Raw genomic sequence first — 18,409 nt, forward strand, 5'->3', positions numbered from 1 at the left:
CTGCCTGCTTTGTCTCTGCTGTCTTCCCCATTCACTGCCACCACCCCCCACCATCTGCTCCCCCTCAGTGCTCAGTGCTTGGCCACAGTGGGGAAAAGTAGGGAATACTCCACAGGGATGAGAATGGAGCTCTGACAGGAGAGAGATGGGCCCAAGACGTGCTAAGTGGGAGGGGACTGAAAAGTCCCTAAGTGTGGGGTGGGGGAGTGTATGTGCAGGATCTGGGCCTAGCTGGCTGAAGGAGAGACCAAAATGACACAAATCAGCACCAGTGTGTGTCCAGCTCTGGGGCATGCGGTGGGATTGGAAGGTCCCGGTGTTCAAGAGAAGGTTGGGGGCAGCGTGCTGTGTGGTGTGTGTGCAAGTTTCCACACAGGCAGGCTCACTAATGGCGGAATTAAATGATGTTGCATTATCTTAGGGGTACCATCAATAGAATCTCAACGGTAGAGTGGCCCGAGGGAACAGAAGTGTCCACAGTGAGGGACGATTAAATCAATTGTTTCCCATTGGTGTACTAACAAATACTCAGCATTCCAGGCTCCATTCAGGAACCTCTTCCTCTGGGAAGCCCTTCTGATTGTCTTCTCCTGACTCATCAAAATTAAACCCTCCCTCTCTGTGTCCCATTGCATCCTGAATAAGTCTGGAACATTGCACCTGTCACATTTCATTGTGTATTTGTGTATTAGCTCATCATCTCTCTGTCTGTGGGTCTGTCTGTTCTTTCTACATGCACCTCCCCCAGGGGCAGGACCTAAGTCTCAATCACCTGTGCCGGGTGATTGCCTGTTCAGCCCCAGCCCCTGGCACGCAGATGTTCAACAAATGGCCGTTAACTTAGAGCGGCTTAGAGAATGGAGGGTCAAGATGTTCCGGTGAACCCTCTCGTGTACTCATCCCAGGTCACCATGTACCCAAATGTCCTCATGTGTGGATGCAGCTCCCCAGGGAATTGCCTAGTTTCCCGGGTGTCACTGGGGAAGGACTAACGTCTTGTTTCCTCAAGATCTGTGTGTGACATGGCCCCTCCCACAAGGATGTGACCACACGGGTTGAATCTTGGGGGGTGAGGGGTGAATTGTGAGCACCAGAAGATGCTTCGGGAATCAGTCCTTTAGCGCATGTCCCTAGTGGCAGCCCTGCCTCAGGATGGGAGACTGTGTGTGTCCTTAAGCAATTGTGTGCATCTCCTTGTGTGTCCCTGTTGAAAAGCAGCGAGGGAACTGGACCTCATTCTCAAAGCTATGAGATTTAGCGTGGTATGGGATGGTTTTTAAGGAGCATGTGAAGATCTCCATTCTGTTGTATTTGGGTTGGTGTGAATGAGTGTATGTGTGTGTGACAAGTATAGCCCAGTGTTCTTTTATGAGTTACTGTGAATATCCTTCACAAGCGCGATGTGGAGAGTGCTGAGACTGGGTGTGTTTCCTTCTGTGTATCCGTAGGGCTGTAACTGTCGTGGTGTCACAGTGAGTTTATGGTGCTGGCGCCTGTGTGTGTCAGGATACGTGTGAGCCCACGAGCCGTGGGTGCGTGTGTCTCCATCGTCTCCTGGTGTGAATGTGTGTGCGTGCACACACTGCCACAATGTGTGCATGGGTGTGGTGTGAAGGGGAAGATGTGTGTCACTGTGTCTGTGGGGGTCCTGCCTCTGAGCCACCCCCGGCCCGCCCTCCTCCCCCGGCTCTGTGGCTTCCTCCCAGGCAGTGGCCCTGCCCCTCCCCTCTTCTCCCTCCCAACCGGTCTGTGCGGGGGGGAGCTGGTGCTGCGGCCCCCCCACCCCTCCCCATCCAGGCCCCATAAATAGCAGCAGAGCCGGAGCCGGAGCCGGCGCCAGCGGCTGGAGAAGCAAGGGAGTCAGGGCCAGGGCCAGAGAGCCGGAGAGAGGAGCCCCCCGACTAGAGCCCAGGTGAGCCTCCCCTTCCTCCCTAGCCCAGCCCCAGCCTGGCCCAGCCTGGCCCAGTCTCCGTAACAACATCTCCCCCCAGCCCCCAGAGAGGTCTCCAGTCCTGCCCGATCCCCTCACCACCACATGCACCTGCCCATCTCAGGGGCCCTGCGAGAACTGGGAGACTTGTGGCAGGAAGGCAGAGACCCCCACCCGCCCACCCAGACCCTCCCTCACATATCCAGAAAGGCACGCGCTATGGGGAGGGGGGGAACCCAGCCAGAGAAGGGTCCCGGTTCTGAGGGAGGTACGGGAACTGGCACACCCTCCTGGATACAGACACACGACTAGGGCACAGACACACAGGGTGGGGGCATTCAGACACACCAACGCACACTCGCTTGGGGGAAGCACGACATGGGATCAGACAGCCTCACCCTGAGATGTGGACAGACACAGATAGATGGACTGACCAGCCGTGAACTCGGGCCAGCATACCCCTGCCTGCTGCTGCCCGAGGCTTGATACCACTGCTGGGGGAGGGTGGCGTGCGTGCATCCCACGGGCAGCATGGAGGGGGTTGTGGCTCCCCAAAAATCCTGTCGCTAAGAGACAGTGCCAGTGCTGCCAAGAAGTGTGAGAACAGGGGAGGTGGGGAGGGAAGCAGGAGTTGTCATAGTGGGAGCCCCTGCCAGGAACCTGGAGGAGCTCTCAGCGGGGACGGGGCTCTGTCTCTAACTCCCCAAGCCCACCACCCCTCCCTTGCCGTAAGTCACGCAGGAGATGAGTAGGGGGAGGTGGATAAGGACAGCCCCGCAGGGCATCTTACAACCTGCCTCCTCCTGCCCACTGCAGACTCCATTCTTGCGGCCCATCCCCTTCAGACTTCCAGGGGCTCCTCCACCCATGTCCCCACCCCCGTGCCCCAGTTCAGCTCCCTCGTGCCAAGACTGAGTGCAGTGTTGGCTCAAACATCAGTCGGGAAATAGCAGAAGGTGCTGAGGTAGCAGAAAGCATGGATCAATCGATGGCCTAGGAGCCAAGACTGCCAGGAACCCCCCACACCCCCAGCCCTCTCCAACCCCATCCATGCATAGTAGGTCAGCAGGGGTGACAGAGGCATAGGGCTGTGCAAGAGTGGGAAGCTCAGGTCCTCCGCCCTCCTTGTCCACAGCTCCAGCCAAGGAAGCTAAGCTGAGGGCAGGGGTGGGGGTGGGTAGGGGGGAAGCAGGAGATCCGTAAGATCCCAGGGCCTCAGGAAGCAGGACAAGGTGGGGCATGGGGCCCAGGTTTCCAGAAGACAGACCCCTCCCCTGGCAGATGTTCCCTTTCCAGTGTCCAGGCCATCTGCTCTGTCCCCACAGTGACATGTCGGACCCTGAGATGGGATGGGTGCCTGAGCCCCCAGCCATGACGCTGGGGGCCTCGCGGGTGGAGCTGCGGGTGTCCTGCCATGGCCTCTTGGACCGAGACACACTCACCAAGCCCCACCCCTGCGTGCTGCTCAAGCTCTACTCTGATGAGCAGTGGGTGGAGGTGAGAATGGGCTGGGTCTTATCTTAACTAACCTCCTAGCCTGGGAAGGAGGAGGGGCTGGGAAGGGGCAAGGAAAGCCTCACAGGAGAATGTAAGGACTCTGAGGGGCCTATTCTAGGCTGTGGGGGTAACCTTGGAGACAGGTGGGTCATCATTACAAACACAAACCATTTTAGAGCCACAGAGTCCTACAGGGTCCTGGGATCGGCTGTGGCACAGCTCCCAAAGGCCTTATCAGAGCCTCAAAGGACTGACGGTCCAGTGGGCTGGCAGCAGCCTGAGCTCGGGGGTCAGCCTAACAAGGGAAGAGCTAGTCCCTGGGGATACAGGAGCCTGAGGAAACCTGGCATGAGCAGGGTGGTCCAGGGCAGGGAAAAGTAGCCTGGGTTCCCAGAGGGCCCTTGCCCCCTGCCACAGGTGGAGCACACAGAGGTCCTACGCTCCTGCTCCAGCCCTGTTTTCTCTCGGGTGCTGGCCCTTGAGTACTTTTTTGAGGAGAAGCAGCCCCTGCAGTTCCACGTGTTTGACGCTGAGGATGGAGCCACTAGCCCCCGCAATGACACCTTCCTCGGCTCTACAGAATGCACCTTGGGCCAGGTTTGCCTTCTCATCCACCCTACCCCCAAAATAACAGAGAATAAGCTCTGGAGCTAGTTCAGTCTGGGCTTGGACCCCATTCCACCATTCACTGGCTGTGCAGCCTTGGGCAAGATGTTTAACCTCTCTGAGTCTTAGTTTCCTCATCTAAACAATGGGGGTCGTATGCCTACCTCTTAATGTTGCTGTGGAAATTACATCCAACCCTAGCCCAAGTATAGCCCCTGTGAGCACTCTAAGGATATTTTTACCCTGTCCCTTGTTCCTTGGCCAAAGCGGGGGGGGGGGGGGGGGGGCGCGGGTCACAGCTGGATCTCCCTCTACCTTCATCTCCAGATTGTGTCACAAACCAAGGTCACTAAGCCATTGCTGCTGAAGAATGGGAAGACTGCGGGCAAGTCCACCATCACGGTAGGCAAAGTCACCTATACTGACCCTTGGGCACGGCATTCAATGCCCCTGCATGGACCTCCATGGTAACATCATGCCCAGGACTGGCTTCCACCTAAGGGAAAGGGCATAAGGTGGCCCTTTGTGTGGTAGGGGGGAATCCTGCACTTGTTTCCCCTTTGCAGATTGTGGCTGAGGAGGTATCTGGCACCAATGACTATGTGCAACTCACCTTCAGAGCCCACAAGCTGGACAACAAGGTTGGAAACCCAGGGTCCAGGCCCCCATCTTCCCTGTTAGAGAGCCGAGGCCCCCACTCAAGATAAATCAGTGCTGCTCCCTACTCAGTGTTAGCTCCCTCCCCTTGCAGACCTCATCAGGCCCATGGGTCCTTTCCTCTGTTCAGGATCTGTTCAGCAAATCTGACCCTTTCATGGAGATCTATAAGACCAATGGGGACCAGAGTGACCAGCTCGTCTGGAGGACGGAGGTTGGTGCCTGGAGCTGTGGGGAAGGAGGGAGGAAGAGCAGAGCAGGGAAACCTAGAGAGAAGGTGACCAGCTCTCGGGTGCCTCTCCAAGGTGGTGAAGAACAACCTGAATCCCAGCTGGGAGCCATTCCGCCTGTCCCTGCACTCCCTATGCAGCTGTGATGTCCACCGGCCTCTCAAGGTGAGGCCCCCCGCCAAGCAAGGGCAGCCTATTGGAGCATCTAGCCTCTGTCTGAGACATTCCTCCGGAGCGTGTCAAGCCCCTTCCCCTCCCTCATGTGATAAGCCCTTCCCACTGTGGGGTAAAGACCCAGTCACAGTTCAGTGTTCCTACAATGTGTGCCTTTTATCAAGGCCAAAGTCCCTGCCAGATTGAGCCAAAGAATAAAGTTCAGCAGGTAGCCTCTTTAGGCAGCTTAAGGACATCTGTTTGGGCCTAGGGACTATTAGCCCCTTACCTCCCTAAGTCCATCCCCTGCCCCCAGGAACCACTGCAAAGCAACTCTGACCCTCTTGCCTCCCCTCCTTGCCTTCTCAGTTCCTGGTGTATGACTATGACTCGAGCGGGAAGCATGACTTCATCGGCGAATTCACCAGCACATTCCAGGAGATGCAGGAAGGAACGGCAAACCCTGGGCAGGAGGTGCCACAAAGACCCTAGCTCCCAGAATCCCACCCAGATCCCTGGGAGAATTCTAAGGGTGCTGAAGAGCCCATTACATACAATAGGACGAGGGGGTGGAAAGTTCCCAGGCTCGGTCTAAGGACTGAGCCATGGGGGTCTTACTCTGGGAGGCTCTTCTGGAAGGGAGACCAGGGGTTGCCTGATGGAATTGTGACTGTAGACTTGTGGGGTGTGTGGGATCTAGATGCAGTGGGACTGTATCAACCCCAAGTACCGGGACAAGAAGAAGAACTACAAGAGCTCGGGGACCGTGGTACTGGCCCAGTGCACGGTAAATTCCGGTGCCTGCCTCAAGCTGGCTGCTCAGATTCAATCCTTTTTTCAAAGACCAGTGTCTCCTCCTCTGGGAACTGAGAAGGCTTGCCCTATCCCACTGGGAACTTCAACCTCACACACTTTTGTCCCTTCCACTTTCCCCACAGAAGCCCGCCCCCCTCAGCTCCCTCCTCAAAAGACCATCCTGCTACTTTACCTCTTCCCTCTCCTGCTAGGTGGAGAAGGTGCACACCTTCCTGGATTATATCATGGGCGGCTGCCAGATCAGCTTCACGGTAAAGACCCAGGGGACGGGGGACACAGGCAAGAGGAAGGGGCTAAGCACATCACGAACAGAAGGAGCCCCAAATCCCCACTGCCCCTGCTGGGGCCGCTCATGAGCCTTAGCATTGTCACCCTGTACTCCTCACCCCACTCCATGATGAAGCTACCTGTGGGCTTGACTGGACTTACCTGGGTCCTCCCCTGCAGACCTTAGCTCTGGGCTAGCCTCTGTTAGCTCTCATAGATGCACTGAGACCCTTTTCCACCTCCACTAGGTGGCCATCGACTTCACGGCCTCCAACGGGGACCCAAGGAGCAGTCAGTCCCTACACTGCCTCAGCCCCCGCCAGCCCAACCACTACCTGCAAGCCCTGCGTGCAGTGGGAGGCATCTGCCAAGACTACGACAGGTAGGAGGCGGGGGGAGGTAGGGGAGGGGGGTGATGGGCACAGAGGCCTTGCCCAATGCCCCCCCCCGGCTTTTCTTCTCCCCAGTGATAAACGGTTTCCAGCATTTGGCTTTGGGGCTCGAATCCCCCCCAACTTCGAGGTAGGCTGGGTTTGAGAGGAAGGGAGGATTTGGTGGGAGAGTCAGAAAGGAAGGAAAGGACATCTTCTCGCTGCCCTCACCTTACCCTCACAGGTGTCCCATGACTTTGCTATCAACTTTGACCCGGAAAACCCTGAATGTGAAGGTAAAGAGGGGAGATTTTCACCAGCCCCGCCTCCCCCCATACACCGTACGCAGCTGATACACCCCATGCAGGGGGATAGATTCCATCCTCATGGGCCGGCCCCCTGCCCTTTGGCCCACTCAGCTCCTGTCTTCATTTGGGACTCCCAGCTCCTGACCCAGCATCTGCCCACCCTCCTCTCCCAGAGCCTGGACCATCCAACTCTCCTGCTTAGTGAGGAACTTAAGGGGCCAGGCAGTCCTGAGATAGGGAAGGACCTCCTTGGTTGGAAGGGGTGTCAGGAAGGGCTCCCTGCTAATCTCTGCTGGCCTCACCTCCTGGCCTACAGAGATCTCGGGGGTCATCGCCTCCTACCGACGGTGCCTACCCCAGATCCAGCTCTATGGCCCCACCAACGTGGCCCCCATCATCAACCGCGTGGCGGAGCCAGCTCAGCGAGAGCAGAGCACTGGCCAAGCCACGGTGAGGAGACGAAGCAGGCAACCAGGCACTACCCCACTGGGTGTCCTCTGGTGGGCCTGGGGCCAGGGCCAGGGCCGGGCTTGGGGTGGGTGCCAAAGCCCTTACACACAGAGCCTACCCTTCCTCCCTTCTGTCTGCTTTCAGAAGTACTCGGTGCTGCTGGTGCTCACCGACGGCGTGGTGAGTGACATGGCCGAGACACGCACAGCTATCGTGCGTGCCTCCCGCCTGCCCATGTCCATCATCATTGTGGGTGTGGGCAATGCGGACTTCTCAGACATGCGGCTGCTGGATGGCGACGACGGTACCTTGCGCTGCCCCCGAGGGGTGCCCGCGGCCCGCGACATCGTCCAGTTCGTGCCCTTCCGGGACTTCAAGGATGTGAGTGCCTGGTGCCCCCCACTGGCCAAAGGACTCCCCAGCTCCTCAGGCCCTCCAATCTGACCAGCCTCTCCCAAACCGGGTTGAAGGCTTGTGAGGGAGGCTGGATGGAGCCCATATGGCCACCCCGAAGCCCCGCCCCCTCGCCTGGCCTCTCCCCCCCCCAGTCTTCGCCCCCCCCAACCACGTCCCCGCCCCTACTCCCAGGCCGCACCCTCTGCGCTTGCTAAGTGTGTCCTGGCTGAGGTGCCCAGGCAGGTGGTGGAGTACTACGCCAGCCAGGGCATCAGCCCAGGGGCTCCCAGGCCTTGCACACCGGCCACGACCCCCAGCCCTAGCCCGTGACTGCCTCCTACCGGACCGACACTCCCTCAGCCTCTCAGTGAGTCCTGGGGGCCCAAAGGGGTGGACAGGGGTGCAAGGTGGTGTTTGGTGGAGCCCATCTGGGCTCAATGTTGTGTAGAGGAAGGTGCTTATGACTATCCCCCCCTGTCCCAGGTGCCTGTCCTGACCCTTGTGATTCGAGTGACCAGTGCCTCTCCCTCTTGGACCGGCTGTGCCCCCTAGGTCCTGGAAGTGTGTGGTGAGCCCTGCTCTATCTCTCCAGGCCCCATACCCCTCAGCCTTGTGACTTTCTTCAGTGATCCTGACTTTCTGGCCATTAATAAAGGGAACCACTCCTAGCACCTCAGCCTCTATCCATCATGTCTCAGATGCCCAACACCCACCCAACCATACACGCCATTAAGAAACGAGGACCAGCACCTTTCAAAATCTGAGCCAGAGCTCCCCAGCAGCTTGGTATCTCAGCAGTTTCACCCCAACTGTGTGCCAGTGGGGTCTGATGAGCCCTTACCCTCACCTCCCAACCCCAGGGGGCCCAGCACCATGAAGGTTAATTACCAGAGATGGGGGGGGGTGGGTAATAAGGGGCTGTCAAAGGGGCAGGTTGATGCCCTCTTACAGCTGCCTCCAGAGAAGCCCAGCTGAGTCCCCCATGAGCTGAACTCCAGCCCCCACACAGCTGTGGGGCGGGCCGAGAAGGGGTGTTGGGCGGGGACTGAAGGAGGGCAGCAGGTCTGTTAATGAATTATGAATATAAAGGGAGCATCTAAGGTCTGTGCAGCCTGGTTTTCCTGGGTGTGCGAATGTGTGTGCTCATGCACTGCACATCCCTGCCTGTCCATGAGTGTGGTCTTAATGTAATGGTTCAGGAAGTCAGGCTGGGTACTCTTAATAACATTAACAACAGCAGTAAAACGCTATTGTTTGGCATGTGCTAAACTTTGTGCTACGTGCTTTAAATGTACCCACTCTCACAAATCAAGTGATGTTCCATTTAAATTCACCCATCATCAAAGAACTGGTGGGCCTGGAACTTGAGCCCAAACCCATCTGTGCCCACACTCTTAATCACTAGTGTGCAGCTTCTGTGAAGTGTATCCATGTGAGCCTCATCTTGAGATTCAGGTGTATGCTTATGTGGGCTGATTGCGTGTATGGGGGTAGGTGCCTGTGAATGGCATTTCTGCCCATGTGTGTGCTGTGCAGGAACCCAGCCAGTTAAGGAAGGTGTGCAAGAGCGGTGTTGGGTCTGGACTGCAGCTCCAGAGAGCAGGCGAGGACACAGGTGATATCCAGAGCAAGAGAAGAAGAGATGGGACCCTGGAGGGACCCTCCCTGCCCCAGCCTCTTTCTTCAATGATGCATGTGGAAGGAGATGAAGGAGGAGAGGCTCTGTGAGCCACTCAGATAGAGGAGCCAGAGCCAGAGAGGGTGGCCGGTGGCCAGTGGTAGAGAAGGAGAGGAAAAGAGAAAGAAATCCTGGGGGAGATGGAGGAGATGCCTCCCATTGCAGGCTCCTGAGTGGAAGAGGGATGAGCTGGGCTAGAGGAGGGGGAGGAGAGAACAAGAACTGTGATGGGAAGAGACAGCTGGGGAGGGGGTGGATAGAGGGGGCAGAAAGGAAGAGAGACATATGGGAGCCTCTTCCCCACCCTCGACTGCTTCTCCCTATTTATTATGTCCCTTAGAGGACCTACGACAGTGGCTGGTGAGGTAGCTGCTCCCAGCTCAATGCCTCTGCTCTGCCCAGAGCCCCCGCCTACTCTCTCTGTAGGCAGATGAACCAAAGGGCTGGGTAACCATGGCAACTGTGGGACCTCAGGATAGCCATAGGTCTGGCCCAGTCACTGATGCTCCTCGGCTTCTGTGCAGTGGTGGTGGGAGGAGGAGGCTCCATCTGGCCCAATCCCCACGCTTCCACCCCATTTTCATTGGGCCTCCAGAACTGAGACACAGTGCGCGCACGTGTGTGTGTGCGCGCGCACACACACACACACACACACACAGGAACCAGGAGCCAGGCTAAAGAATGAACACTTCTTAAATTGCAAGAACATTTAGCCAATAGTGTAAAGTTCTGCCTGAACTTCAAGTTTAATTCACAAAAACCACACTCTTTCAGCATCTTGTCATGCTGGGCAAAGGCTCACCTCAGCCCTCAGCAAGGCAGGAGGTAGCAAGGGTACCCTATGCAGGTCTGGAGGCCAAGGCAGCTTGGAGAGAGCAGCAGAGGAGCAGCGCATGGGCTCATCCACCGCGTAGGCTGCAATCAGGAAGCAGGAGCAGGACAGGAAGTCCCTTTGGTGAGGTTGTCTTGGGGGGTTCTTGGGAAGACTCTTGGGGCTCCTACACCCAGGAGATGCCAAAACTGGAAAGGTGTCAGAAGTCATCCAATCCAGGATTAGATGAGGTAACCAAAACCCAGGGAGCAAGTGATTTTCTCAAGGTGACAGAGGTATCCTGTGGCAGAGCTGGCCCTAGCACCCAGGTCTCCAGACTCCTGCCCAGAATTCTCTCCCAGTCGGCACCAACCACCCCTACAGTTCCTCAGACCTTTGCTGTTCTGGGCCCTGGAGGCCACTGGGTTGGATAGGATGAAAGCCTCATGGATAGAGTTCCTAGTCTGTCTTGTTGGTGATTGAAATCTTGAAAAATGCAGTAGTCTTAAAATGGGGTGTTTACAAGCCTCAGAATGAAAATACTGCTTCATTGCTAATTACCACCTTAATGCACTACAGGTTGAAAACCTTGAATTAAAATCTAAACTGAGGGGGAAGTCACACCACTCCCTCTCCTCCCATTCACTGTCACCCAGCTATCATCCGCGCCTCTTCTTACCCGCCCCCCACCACAACAGTCCGGGCACCGGCTCCTCCAGATCTCAGTGTCCTGGTCAAGTGGGGCGGAACAGGAGGTGGAGGGCTGTGTATGCTGCCTGCCTGCGAAGACCTCTCTCCCAGAAAATGACCAGCCTCTAACGTCGGAGCATGCCTTGAGGGTCCAGGAAGTTCGGGCATATTTATGTAGTCATACAATAGAGTGGCACCAGAAGGCGCTAGTAACCATCTAGTGAATGGCAAAGTGGCCTTCTAGGTGGTGTCCCCCACCCACCTACTACACCACTCGGCGGCCCCTAGCAACTCAGAGGAAGAAGTGGGCGTGGTCCCCGGCCCCGGGGCCGCTCGAGGTCAGCCGGTCACAGCGAGCCTTGTAGAGGTCGCGCTCCCTGGCCAGACGGGCCACCTCGGCCCGCAGCGCGTCCAGCTGGGCGGCCAGGCGGGCGCGCTCAGCCTCTAGCCCCCGCCGCTGCTGCAGCCGCTTGGAGCGGCAGGCCTGCGCGTAACCGCGGTTTTTCAGCGTGCGGCGCCTCTGCTTCAGCCGCAGCGCCTCGTCGCGCCCGCAGCCCCGCAGCTGCCGGTTTAGCTCCCGCACAGACATCGACACCAGCGCCGCGTCCGAAAACCGCTCCGCCAGCTGCAGAGGGAGAGGGCAGAGAGCGGGTCAGCGCGGGGTCCCTCCCCGCTCCACACTTAGGTCTCGAGCCGGACTACCCCGCCCTCGGGAAGGCTCCGCCCCCGGCCTCCACCTTTACCAGATGCTCGCCCTTCCTCAGAATCTACCCCGCAGTCCAGACCCCGCCCCAGATCCCAACAAGCCCCTCCTCCCCGAGGGGCGCGCTCCCCCTTTGGGTCCGCCCCGCACTGCAGGCCCCGCCTCCCACGGTCTGGCTAGCGGGTCGCGCGCCTGAAATCCGCGCCGCTGCAGCGAGGTCCTTAGCGTCCTGCTCCAGGCTCACCGGGTGTCCGGCGGACACGGCCCAGACGGAACCCGCCCCGTCAATGCACCTCGCTCCCCTGTCCTGAAGGCCGCAACCCTGTGACCCTCAACGGATTTGGATTACATCCTAATGCCCTCAACACCCCCATCTGTGTCTATAATTAATAGGATGAGTCCCAATCCTTCCTGAGAAGGTTGGGGGCTGGGGAAGCACGATGTCTTGAAAAGGCCAACCTCATTCCCGTGCCCGCTGTCTCAACTCCACTCAATTCCAAGCGCAACTCTTTCCCTGGTTTCCACAGACGGAGTATATTTGCCTCCCGTAATCAACGGCTCTCCTTTAATTCTCAACTCTCCCCTTTTGGTCCTCTTTTAATCTTTTCTCCCTCTTCCTCCTGGTTTAGACTACTCATTTCTCTCCATTTGGGGAAAAGGGAGGGGGCAGAAGATAGTTTTCTCTCTCTGATTTTTTTCAAGGGCCCTTGTCTTCTCCTGCCCTCTGTCTCTTGTCCAATCCATAACCCTCTCCAGGAATTCTCCTTCCTCTCTTGGGCTGTCCTCCCTCACCCTGCCTTCCCTCAAACCAACTCACTGATCACTCACCTGGGCATGCTGGGCTCCTGTCTCCTCCGGGCTTCCTGGGTAGTAGCTGTGGGGCCCCTCAACAGGGACTGGCCCCTGACCCTGCAGCAGCTCAACAGCCTCTTCAGGACTCAGGCCCAGTGCCTCCCCAGCCCCCAGCTGCTGCTGCAAGGTGGCCAGCCAGTACAGCTCCTCCAGGCCTGGCCGGGGGGCCTCAGTGGCCCCCACCATGCCTGGATCACTGAAGGTGGGTGAAGGAGGCACTGAGCTGTAGGGTGTGGAGCCCAGTGAGGCTGTTGGGGGGCCAGATCGCCCCTCAGAGGGTTCCCGCTTTACCTCAAATTTCATCAAGTCAAAGTCATTGACGTATTCCATAGCCAGGGGGCTGGGAGGCAGTGCCATTCTGGGGCTGGATTGGGAGGGGTGCACCTGCAAAAAAAGAAGAGAGATTTGGAGCACCTGGAGGTTGCCTGCCAGCCTCCTTATGGGAACCTCCTTCTTCCAAAGTCCAAGTGTTCTGGAGAGCCACAGTTCTGGAAAGCAGGGGCGATGGTACAACCCTGTTCCCTAAATAGTCACCTCTGGACTGAGGCAACTTTTCAGGTTGGCAGGGGCTCCAGCAAGCAGCTTAAAGGCCTGATTGAAGAAGATGAAAGCATGGAGTCTGGTCCCACTGTTGCCTCTGGGAGCTTTGAAAAACAAGAGGAATATGGCAGTACTCCCAACTCTAGTGCTGGGACAGACTGAGAGGCTCTGTCATCTCAAGAGACATCATTCCATTTCCAAGCAATCAAAAATTTTTGCTTAATTAACTGTAACAGAGTAGGTGTCTATTTTAGGACAATGGGAAGGTATGTATGAGGTGAATTTTAATATATAGGGATAACGTTGTTATATCTCTCTCTCAGAACACCTAGGCCAATGCCTTGCGCTAGAAGATCCTCAATGCACATCTATTCTGTGGGTTAATCAATCAATTAATCCCTTGCATAGCAGCATGAGACTTTCCAAGGGAAAAAGAAAGGTCCTAGAGTCAGTTCTAGCAAGATCAGGACTGAGTGGTGACCATCTTTCCCCAAGCCAATCTCTCCAAAGAGAACCAACCAAGATTGGTTTTCCTCCTTCTATTCAGAACCTGCTATGTTGTATGAACTTGGACGGTTCACCTGACCCCAGTTTCCCCTTCTGTTCAATAAAGGCAATTAGACCTTCCCATTTCCCAAAGAGTGTTCCAGGAAACACCAAGTGTGAGAAATACCCAAGAAGAAGTCGATGCTCAGATAAATTTGAGAAATGCTACCTCCTATCCCCACGTTTTGCAGATTCACAAAGCACAGCAACATATTAATCTATGAAGTCCTTCAGTAAACCATCTGTTCAACCTCAACCCAGAGCATCCCAAACTTATGTCACCCAGGAGCTCTCCTCCCTGTTATCATGCAGAGTGTGTGCTCACCTGAGGAACCTCAGGCTAGATGACCTCAGGAATCCTTCCTGAGGCAGAAGTCTCACACTCTAGCCCAGCTTCCAGTTCCAATAGCCCCACTGCCAGCCCCCGAAGGGGCAAGGCAGGGAGTGCTTATCCCCAGTGCTTGGCATCTGGTCCCATCTTGATACCCCAAGCCTACGTAGCTCTCTCTCTAGACATCTCATACCCTCAGGCTCTGCCCAGAGAGGTGAGAGGAAGGACAAGTCCTTGTGTCTTCCTGTCCCAGGGAAGGGTTGTTGCCCTATCTACTGAACCCCTCACCCTTGAGAGGACAGGGGTGGTAGGAACAAAGAACAGATTGAAGGAATGATCCTTGGCAGGGAGGCTATGGTGAAACAGTGAGAGAGGTGTCTAGAGAGAACTGAACGAAGAGATAAGTGAGGAGGGCTATTTATCTTTCTGATGTGATAGCAGTAAGGGACATAAAGCCAGCCAGGTGGGAGTGGGGCAGGGTAAAGAAGTGTGAGGATTCTTGACAATAGACAGCAGAGAGCAGACAGCAGGTGACAGAGGCGGAGGCTATAGGTGAGAGGCCTGGCACCCAGGTAGGCCCCAAATATACTCACTTGGGGGATGGTAAAGATGATGTGGTCAGTGTCAGAGCCAGGCAGGCACAGTTTCCTCAGAGACTGGAGACCCCATTGATCAGGGTCTGGTGCCTCTGTGCTCAGAACAAGGCGCTGTGGGCACTGAGCCCACAGGGCACTCTTAAAGGGCCAGCTCTCTGAGGTCATCTGTGGTCCTCAGGCCTGCAGCCAATGAGGTAAGGGGATCATTTGCATATCTCATTGGCCTGGGGGGTTGAGGGGGGAAAGAGAAGAGGGAAGACGATGAGTATGCCTGTTCTCAAGGAAGGAAAGGGGGCATTTTCCCCAATAAAGTTCCTCATTGATGGTCCATCTCACAGGTGCTCAGTTCCCTGGTACAGAGAGCTGCATTGGCCCAGTCAGCCACCCTCATGTGAATACCACCCGCAGCCCTCAGTGATTGAGAACCTGGGACTGGAAAAGAGGCCCAGAGAAGCTCCCGGCGCCCTCACCCTCCAATGCTCTACAGTGCCTTGGCAGTTGTTTTGGGGAATACAAACGGTCTGAACCCACTTTCACCTAGCCAGTTGGGTCAGTGGTTCTGCTTTCAGGAATCTTCACATTTCTGGCCCCCTGCCTCACTCCCACTGTGACTGGCCACACACTCCTCACAGCTATCCTATTAGAAGGACAGGCAACTGTCCCCACGGTGAATCGCTAGGACTTGGCTACCCAATCCGCAGCCTCTCCCACTCTTGATGACCAGTCCCAGGACAGGCAGGCCAGCGGGAAGGAGCAGGAGAAGGGAGAGTGGGGATCTCTGCTCCTTCTTTCCGGGCCACCTCGGGACACTGAAATCTAATCACCACCAATCCATCTGACTTCTGTAACTGCCCTCACACGCCCTCTGCTTCCTCTCGCCTTTTCCCTGCGTGTGTCTCCGTCCCTCTCTCTTCCTCTCTCACTCATCCTGGTTCCCAGATGGCTAGGGGGTGACCTACATTTTCAGCCTAATCCCCTAACACCTCTTAGAGCTCTTATCCCTGAGTAGAAGTTGGAACAGGGATACTAGGAATTAGCTAAGGAGGTGTTTAAACCTGTCTGAAGCTGTTTAAAACAAGGTGTGTACTAGAATAGAACTTTATTCCCTACCTGGTGAGGATACCCAAATGTTCCTGTGGGGTTCACAAGTCCTCTGTCCCAAGTCAGAGATCTGGGTGTCCATCAGCCCTAAAGATCATCAGTTATAAAAATTAACACGGTCCCAGTCTTAGGTGTTGGGTGAAAAGCTGATAGGTTCAGATGGCCTAAAACAATGGTTCTCAAAGTGTGGGCCCCAACCAGCAGCATTACCTGGGAACTTGCTAGAAATGCATATTCTCTGGCCTCACCTCAAACCTACTGAATCAGAAACTCTGGGCTTGGGACCCCCCCCCCCCCCGCCCTCAAAAATCTGTGTGTTAATAAGGCTTTAGGCAACTTTGATGAACACTGAAGTTTGAGAACCACTGGTCTACAGAATACCTACAGTCAATTCAGCTTCCCTGTGTGTGTGCATGGTCTCTCCCATCATGCTCTGTACGCACATATAAGAAGATCTAGATCAGATGACATCATTCTTTTCCCACATGTGTTCTGCATTTCGTGGAGCAGAGACCACGGTAGTTATTCAAGTAGTAAGGCTTCTCAGTGTGATTGCCTGGATCCAGTTGTTTTTGCAGAAGAACAGAGCCTAGGAACAAGGCCACTTAATGGGAATGGGGATCATAGAGACCAGGGAATCTCGCGTACATGTCCATGGAATGTGGCTTTGAGGCACATAGCCAGGAAAGAGACCCCAGAACTTCCTGTGCTGCAGAAAAAATAGGAAGTGTTGAGTGCAGTCCCTTTCTCATGCCTGGTCTGTCCAGACACTTGCCCCCGAGCAGCTGTCAGGTCTGTGCTGATCTTCTTGTTTACTGGAGGGCTCAAAGGAAAGGTTTGGGGGAGGGGGTGGCTAAGCTGCTAACGGGCTAAAAGAGTCAGACTAAACAAGCTCAGGCAAGCTGAGCCGCTCAGGGCTCAGACCAGGTGCCACTGACTAGGGAAAGGAGTCCGGGAAGTGAGGGCTAGGCCAGAGGAAATGGGCAAGGGCACAGAGACGAGAGGCCGCGGCAGCCAGTGGGGACCCAAGAGGTAGTTAATGGGCCCCCTTGGTGGGGGTGGAACCAGGGCCTGGGAGATGCGTACTGAGACTGACTGGCTCGAGGACATCTGGGGACCGGGAAATGAGAATGAAAAAGATGAAGGCAGGTGGACTTCAGAAATGACAGAACAGAGAAAGGGAGGCAAGAAGGCTTAGCTGAGGGGGCAGTAGGTATAGACCTGGGATGGAAGGCAGAACAAGTCGGTGCCTCCCCACAGATTTGTACGAAAGGAGTTGGAGGGATGTAGGCACATGGAAGAGGTGGGCAAAGGGCCATGACAAACTAAAAGAGAGACGAGGTCTTCTGGAGAGCACCAAGAAGGGAGTAGGGGTAAAAAGAGAGGTGGTAGGAACAAGGGACCAGAAGAACAAAGGCAGTAGAAGGAAGGGACAGAGGAAAGTAAGACTGGGGCCCAAGAATTAGAAACAGATGCAGAGGAACAGACAGATAGACGGTCAGGCCATAGAGGAAACACAGCGGGCTGTGGGATGTTGGACAAGGGGGGAGAAGGGCCAGGCAGATAAAGGGCCGGGAGAATGGGGATATAAAATGAGAGGGAAGGGAGGAGACGGAGTCAGTAATTCAGGGTGCCATCACTATCTCCTCTGTCCTGCACTCCCATATTTGTCCCATATTTGGAGCCTATAATTCCCTGTAAGCCCTAGAAGTTCTGGCCTTTGGTGTCCAGATCTTCGGTAATGGATCCAAATCTTCAAACCTCTTCCTGGCCTGCCTGGTATGTTCATTTGACAAGTGTTTATTAAGCACCAGGCACTGTGCTAGGCTTTAGCGATACCTCGGTACATCAGACTGACACCAGCCCTGCCTTCGTGGAGCATACCTACTGATGAAACAGAGAAGCATCAATTTATTGCCCTTAGGCCCAGGCAAGAGTAGCCCCTGCCCTAAGCCCTGTGCTTTTGGAAGACTCCATTCTGGCTCTCCTCTGGCTGTGTCCCACCCCATGGGGTGAGCAGTTCAGGCCTCCTCTGCCCACACCCAACCCCATTCTGGACCACACTCCAGATACCCAGGAATTCCCTGTCCAAAGGGCTCCAAGCCCACTTCTAGGATCACATGGACCTCTACCCCAGGTAGGCCCTTCCGGAAGTGGACCACACTACAGTACACACATCCCTAGACCCAAAAGCCGGCTAAGGGTGACTATTTATAGGAGGTCATGGACAGAATTGGGATGTGTAGACAGGGAGGTCTACAGCTATGCATGTGAGGCCCCTCACAGGACAAGACAGTGTCAGGGGTGGGAAGAGAAGAGGGCCCAAAGGCCAGTGGCCCAGTGCATCCTCTCCCCATACCACCCACCACATTCTGCTGCAGAATCCCAAGGACTCCAAATAAAATCCAAATCTGCATTCAATTTTGAACCAAATTCCAGGCCATCATGTACATATTATCAAGGGATAAGAATAGAACATATTTTATTTAATAGTTTGTTAGCATGAGTTCTACATTTTAAATATTTAAAACACAAGGTTTGTGACCCTCTGTTTGTACTCTTGCCCCACGCCCCACATATGTTAGGCAGGAGCCTATGTGAAAATAAACTATTATAACTGAGGTGAGTCCTATGAAGGAGAAGTGCAGGCACTATGAAATTGTATTTCATGAAGACCTAATCTAATGAAGGGCAGCACTGAGGGGACAACTTGCCTAAGGAAGACACATTAAACTGAGACCAGCCAGGTGAGTAAGAAGTGACCATGTCCGGGGGTATGGAGAAGGTTGGGATTCCAAGCTGCAAGAACAATATATGTAAAGGCTCAGGCAGGAAGGAGACATGAGTACAAAACAAACAGACAAAAAGACCAATATAGCC

At 55.4% G+C, this 18,409-nt stretch overlaps 2 protein-coding genes across 5 annotated transcripts in view; one reads left to right on the forward strand and one right to left on the reverse strand.

Annotated features, from left to right (window-relative positions):
* The first annotated feature begins 3,255 nt into the window (after positions 1–3,255).
* CPNE6 (copine 6) lies at positions 3,256–8,011 on the forward strand. Its single transcript, XM_047862092.1, has 15 exons — positions 3,256–3,427; positions 3,845–4,024; positions 4,361–4,435; positions 4,600–4,674; positions 4,821–4,904; positions 4,996–5,085; positions 5,443–5,547; positions 5,774–5,860; positions 6,081–6,140; positions 6,405–6,538; positions 6,624–6,678; positions 6,772–6,823; positions 7,152–7,285; positions 7,430–7,666; positions 7,874–8,011. The coding sequence occupies exons 1-15, from the start codon at positions 3,260–3,262 to the stop codon at positions 8,009–8,011; spliced, it is 1,674 nt and encodes a 557-aa protein (XP_047718048.1). The 5' UTR covers positions 3,256–3,259.
* A 2,070-nt stretch (positions 8,012–10,081) lies between these two features.
* Positions 10,082–18,409, reverse strand: part of NRL (neural retina leucine zipper) — a 30,116-nt gene continuing 21,788 nt past the window's right edge. For 2 of the 4 annotated variants that reach the window (XM_047862094.1, XM_047862095.1), the window contains exons 2-3: positions 12,392–12,799; positions 10,082–11,485 (exon numbers count right to left, since the gene is read on the reverse strand). In XM_047862094.1, the coding sequence (XP_047718050.1) occupies positions 11,153–11,485; positions 12,392–12,772 (714 nt within the window). In that variant the 5' untranslated portion in view covers positions 12,773–12,799 and the 3' untranslated portion in view covers positions 10,082–11,152. Of the gene's footprint in view, positions 11,486–12,391; positions 12,800–14,425; positions 14,653–15,538; positions 15,617–18,409 lie in introns of those variants that run through there. The other 2 variants (XM_047862093.1, XM_047862096.1) reach the window with 2 other exon arrangements.

The sequence above is a fragment of the Prionailurus viverrinus genome, chromosome B3, assembly GCF_022837055.1.
Source record: "Prionailurus viverrinus isolate Anna chromosome B3, UM_Priviv_1.0, whole genome shotgun sequence".
In the NCBI taxonomy this organism is placed as follows: Eukaryota; Metazoa; Chordata; class Mammalia; order Carnivora; family Felidae; genus Prionailurus; species Prionailurus viverrinus.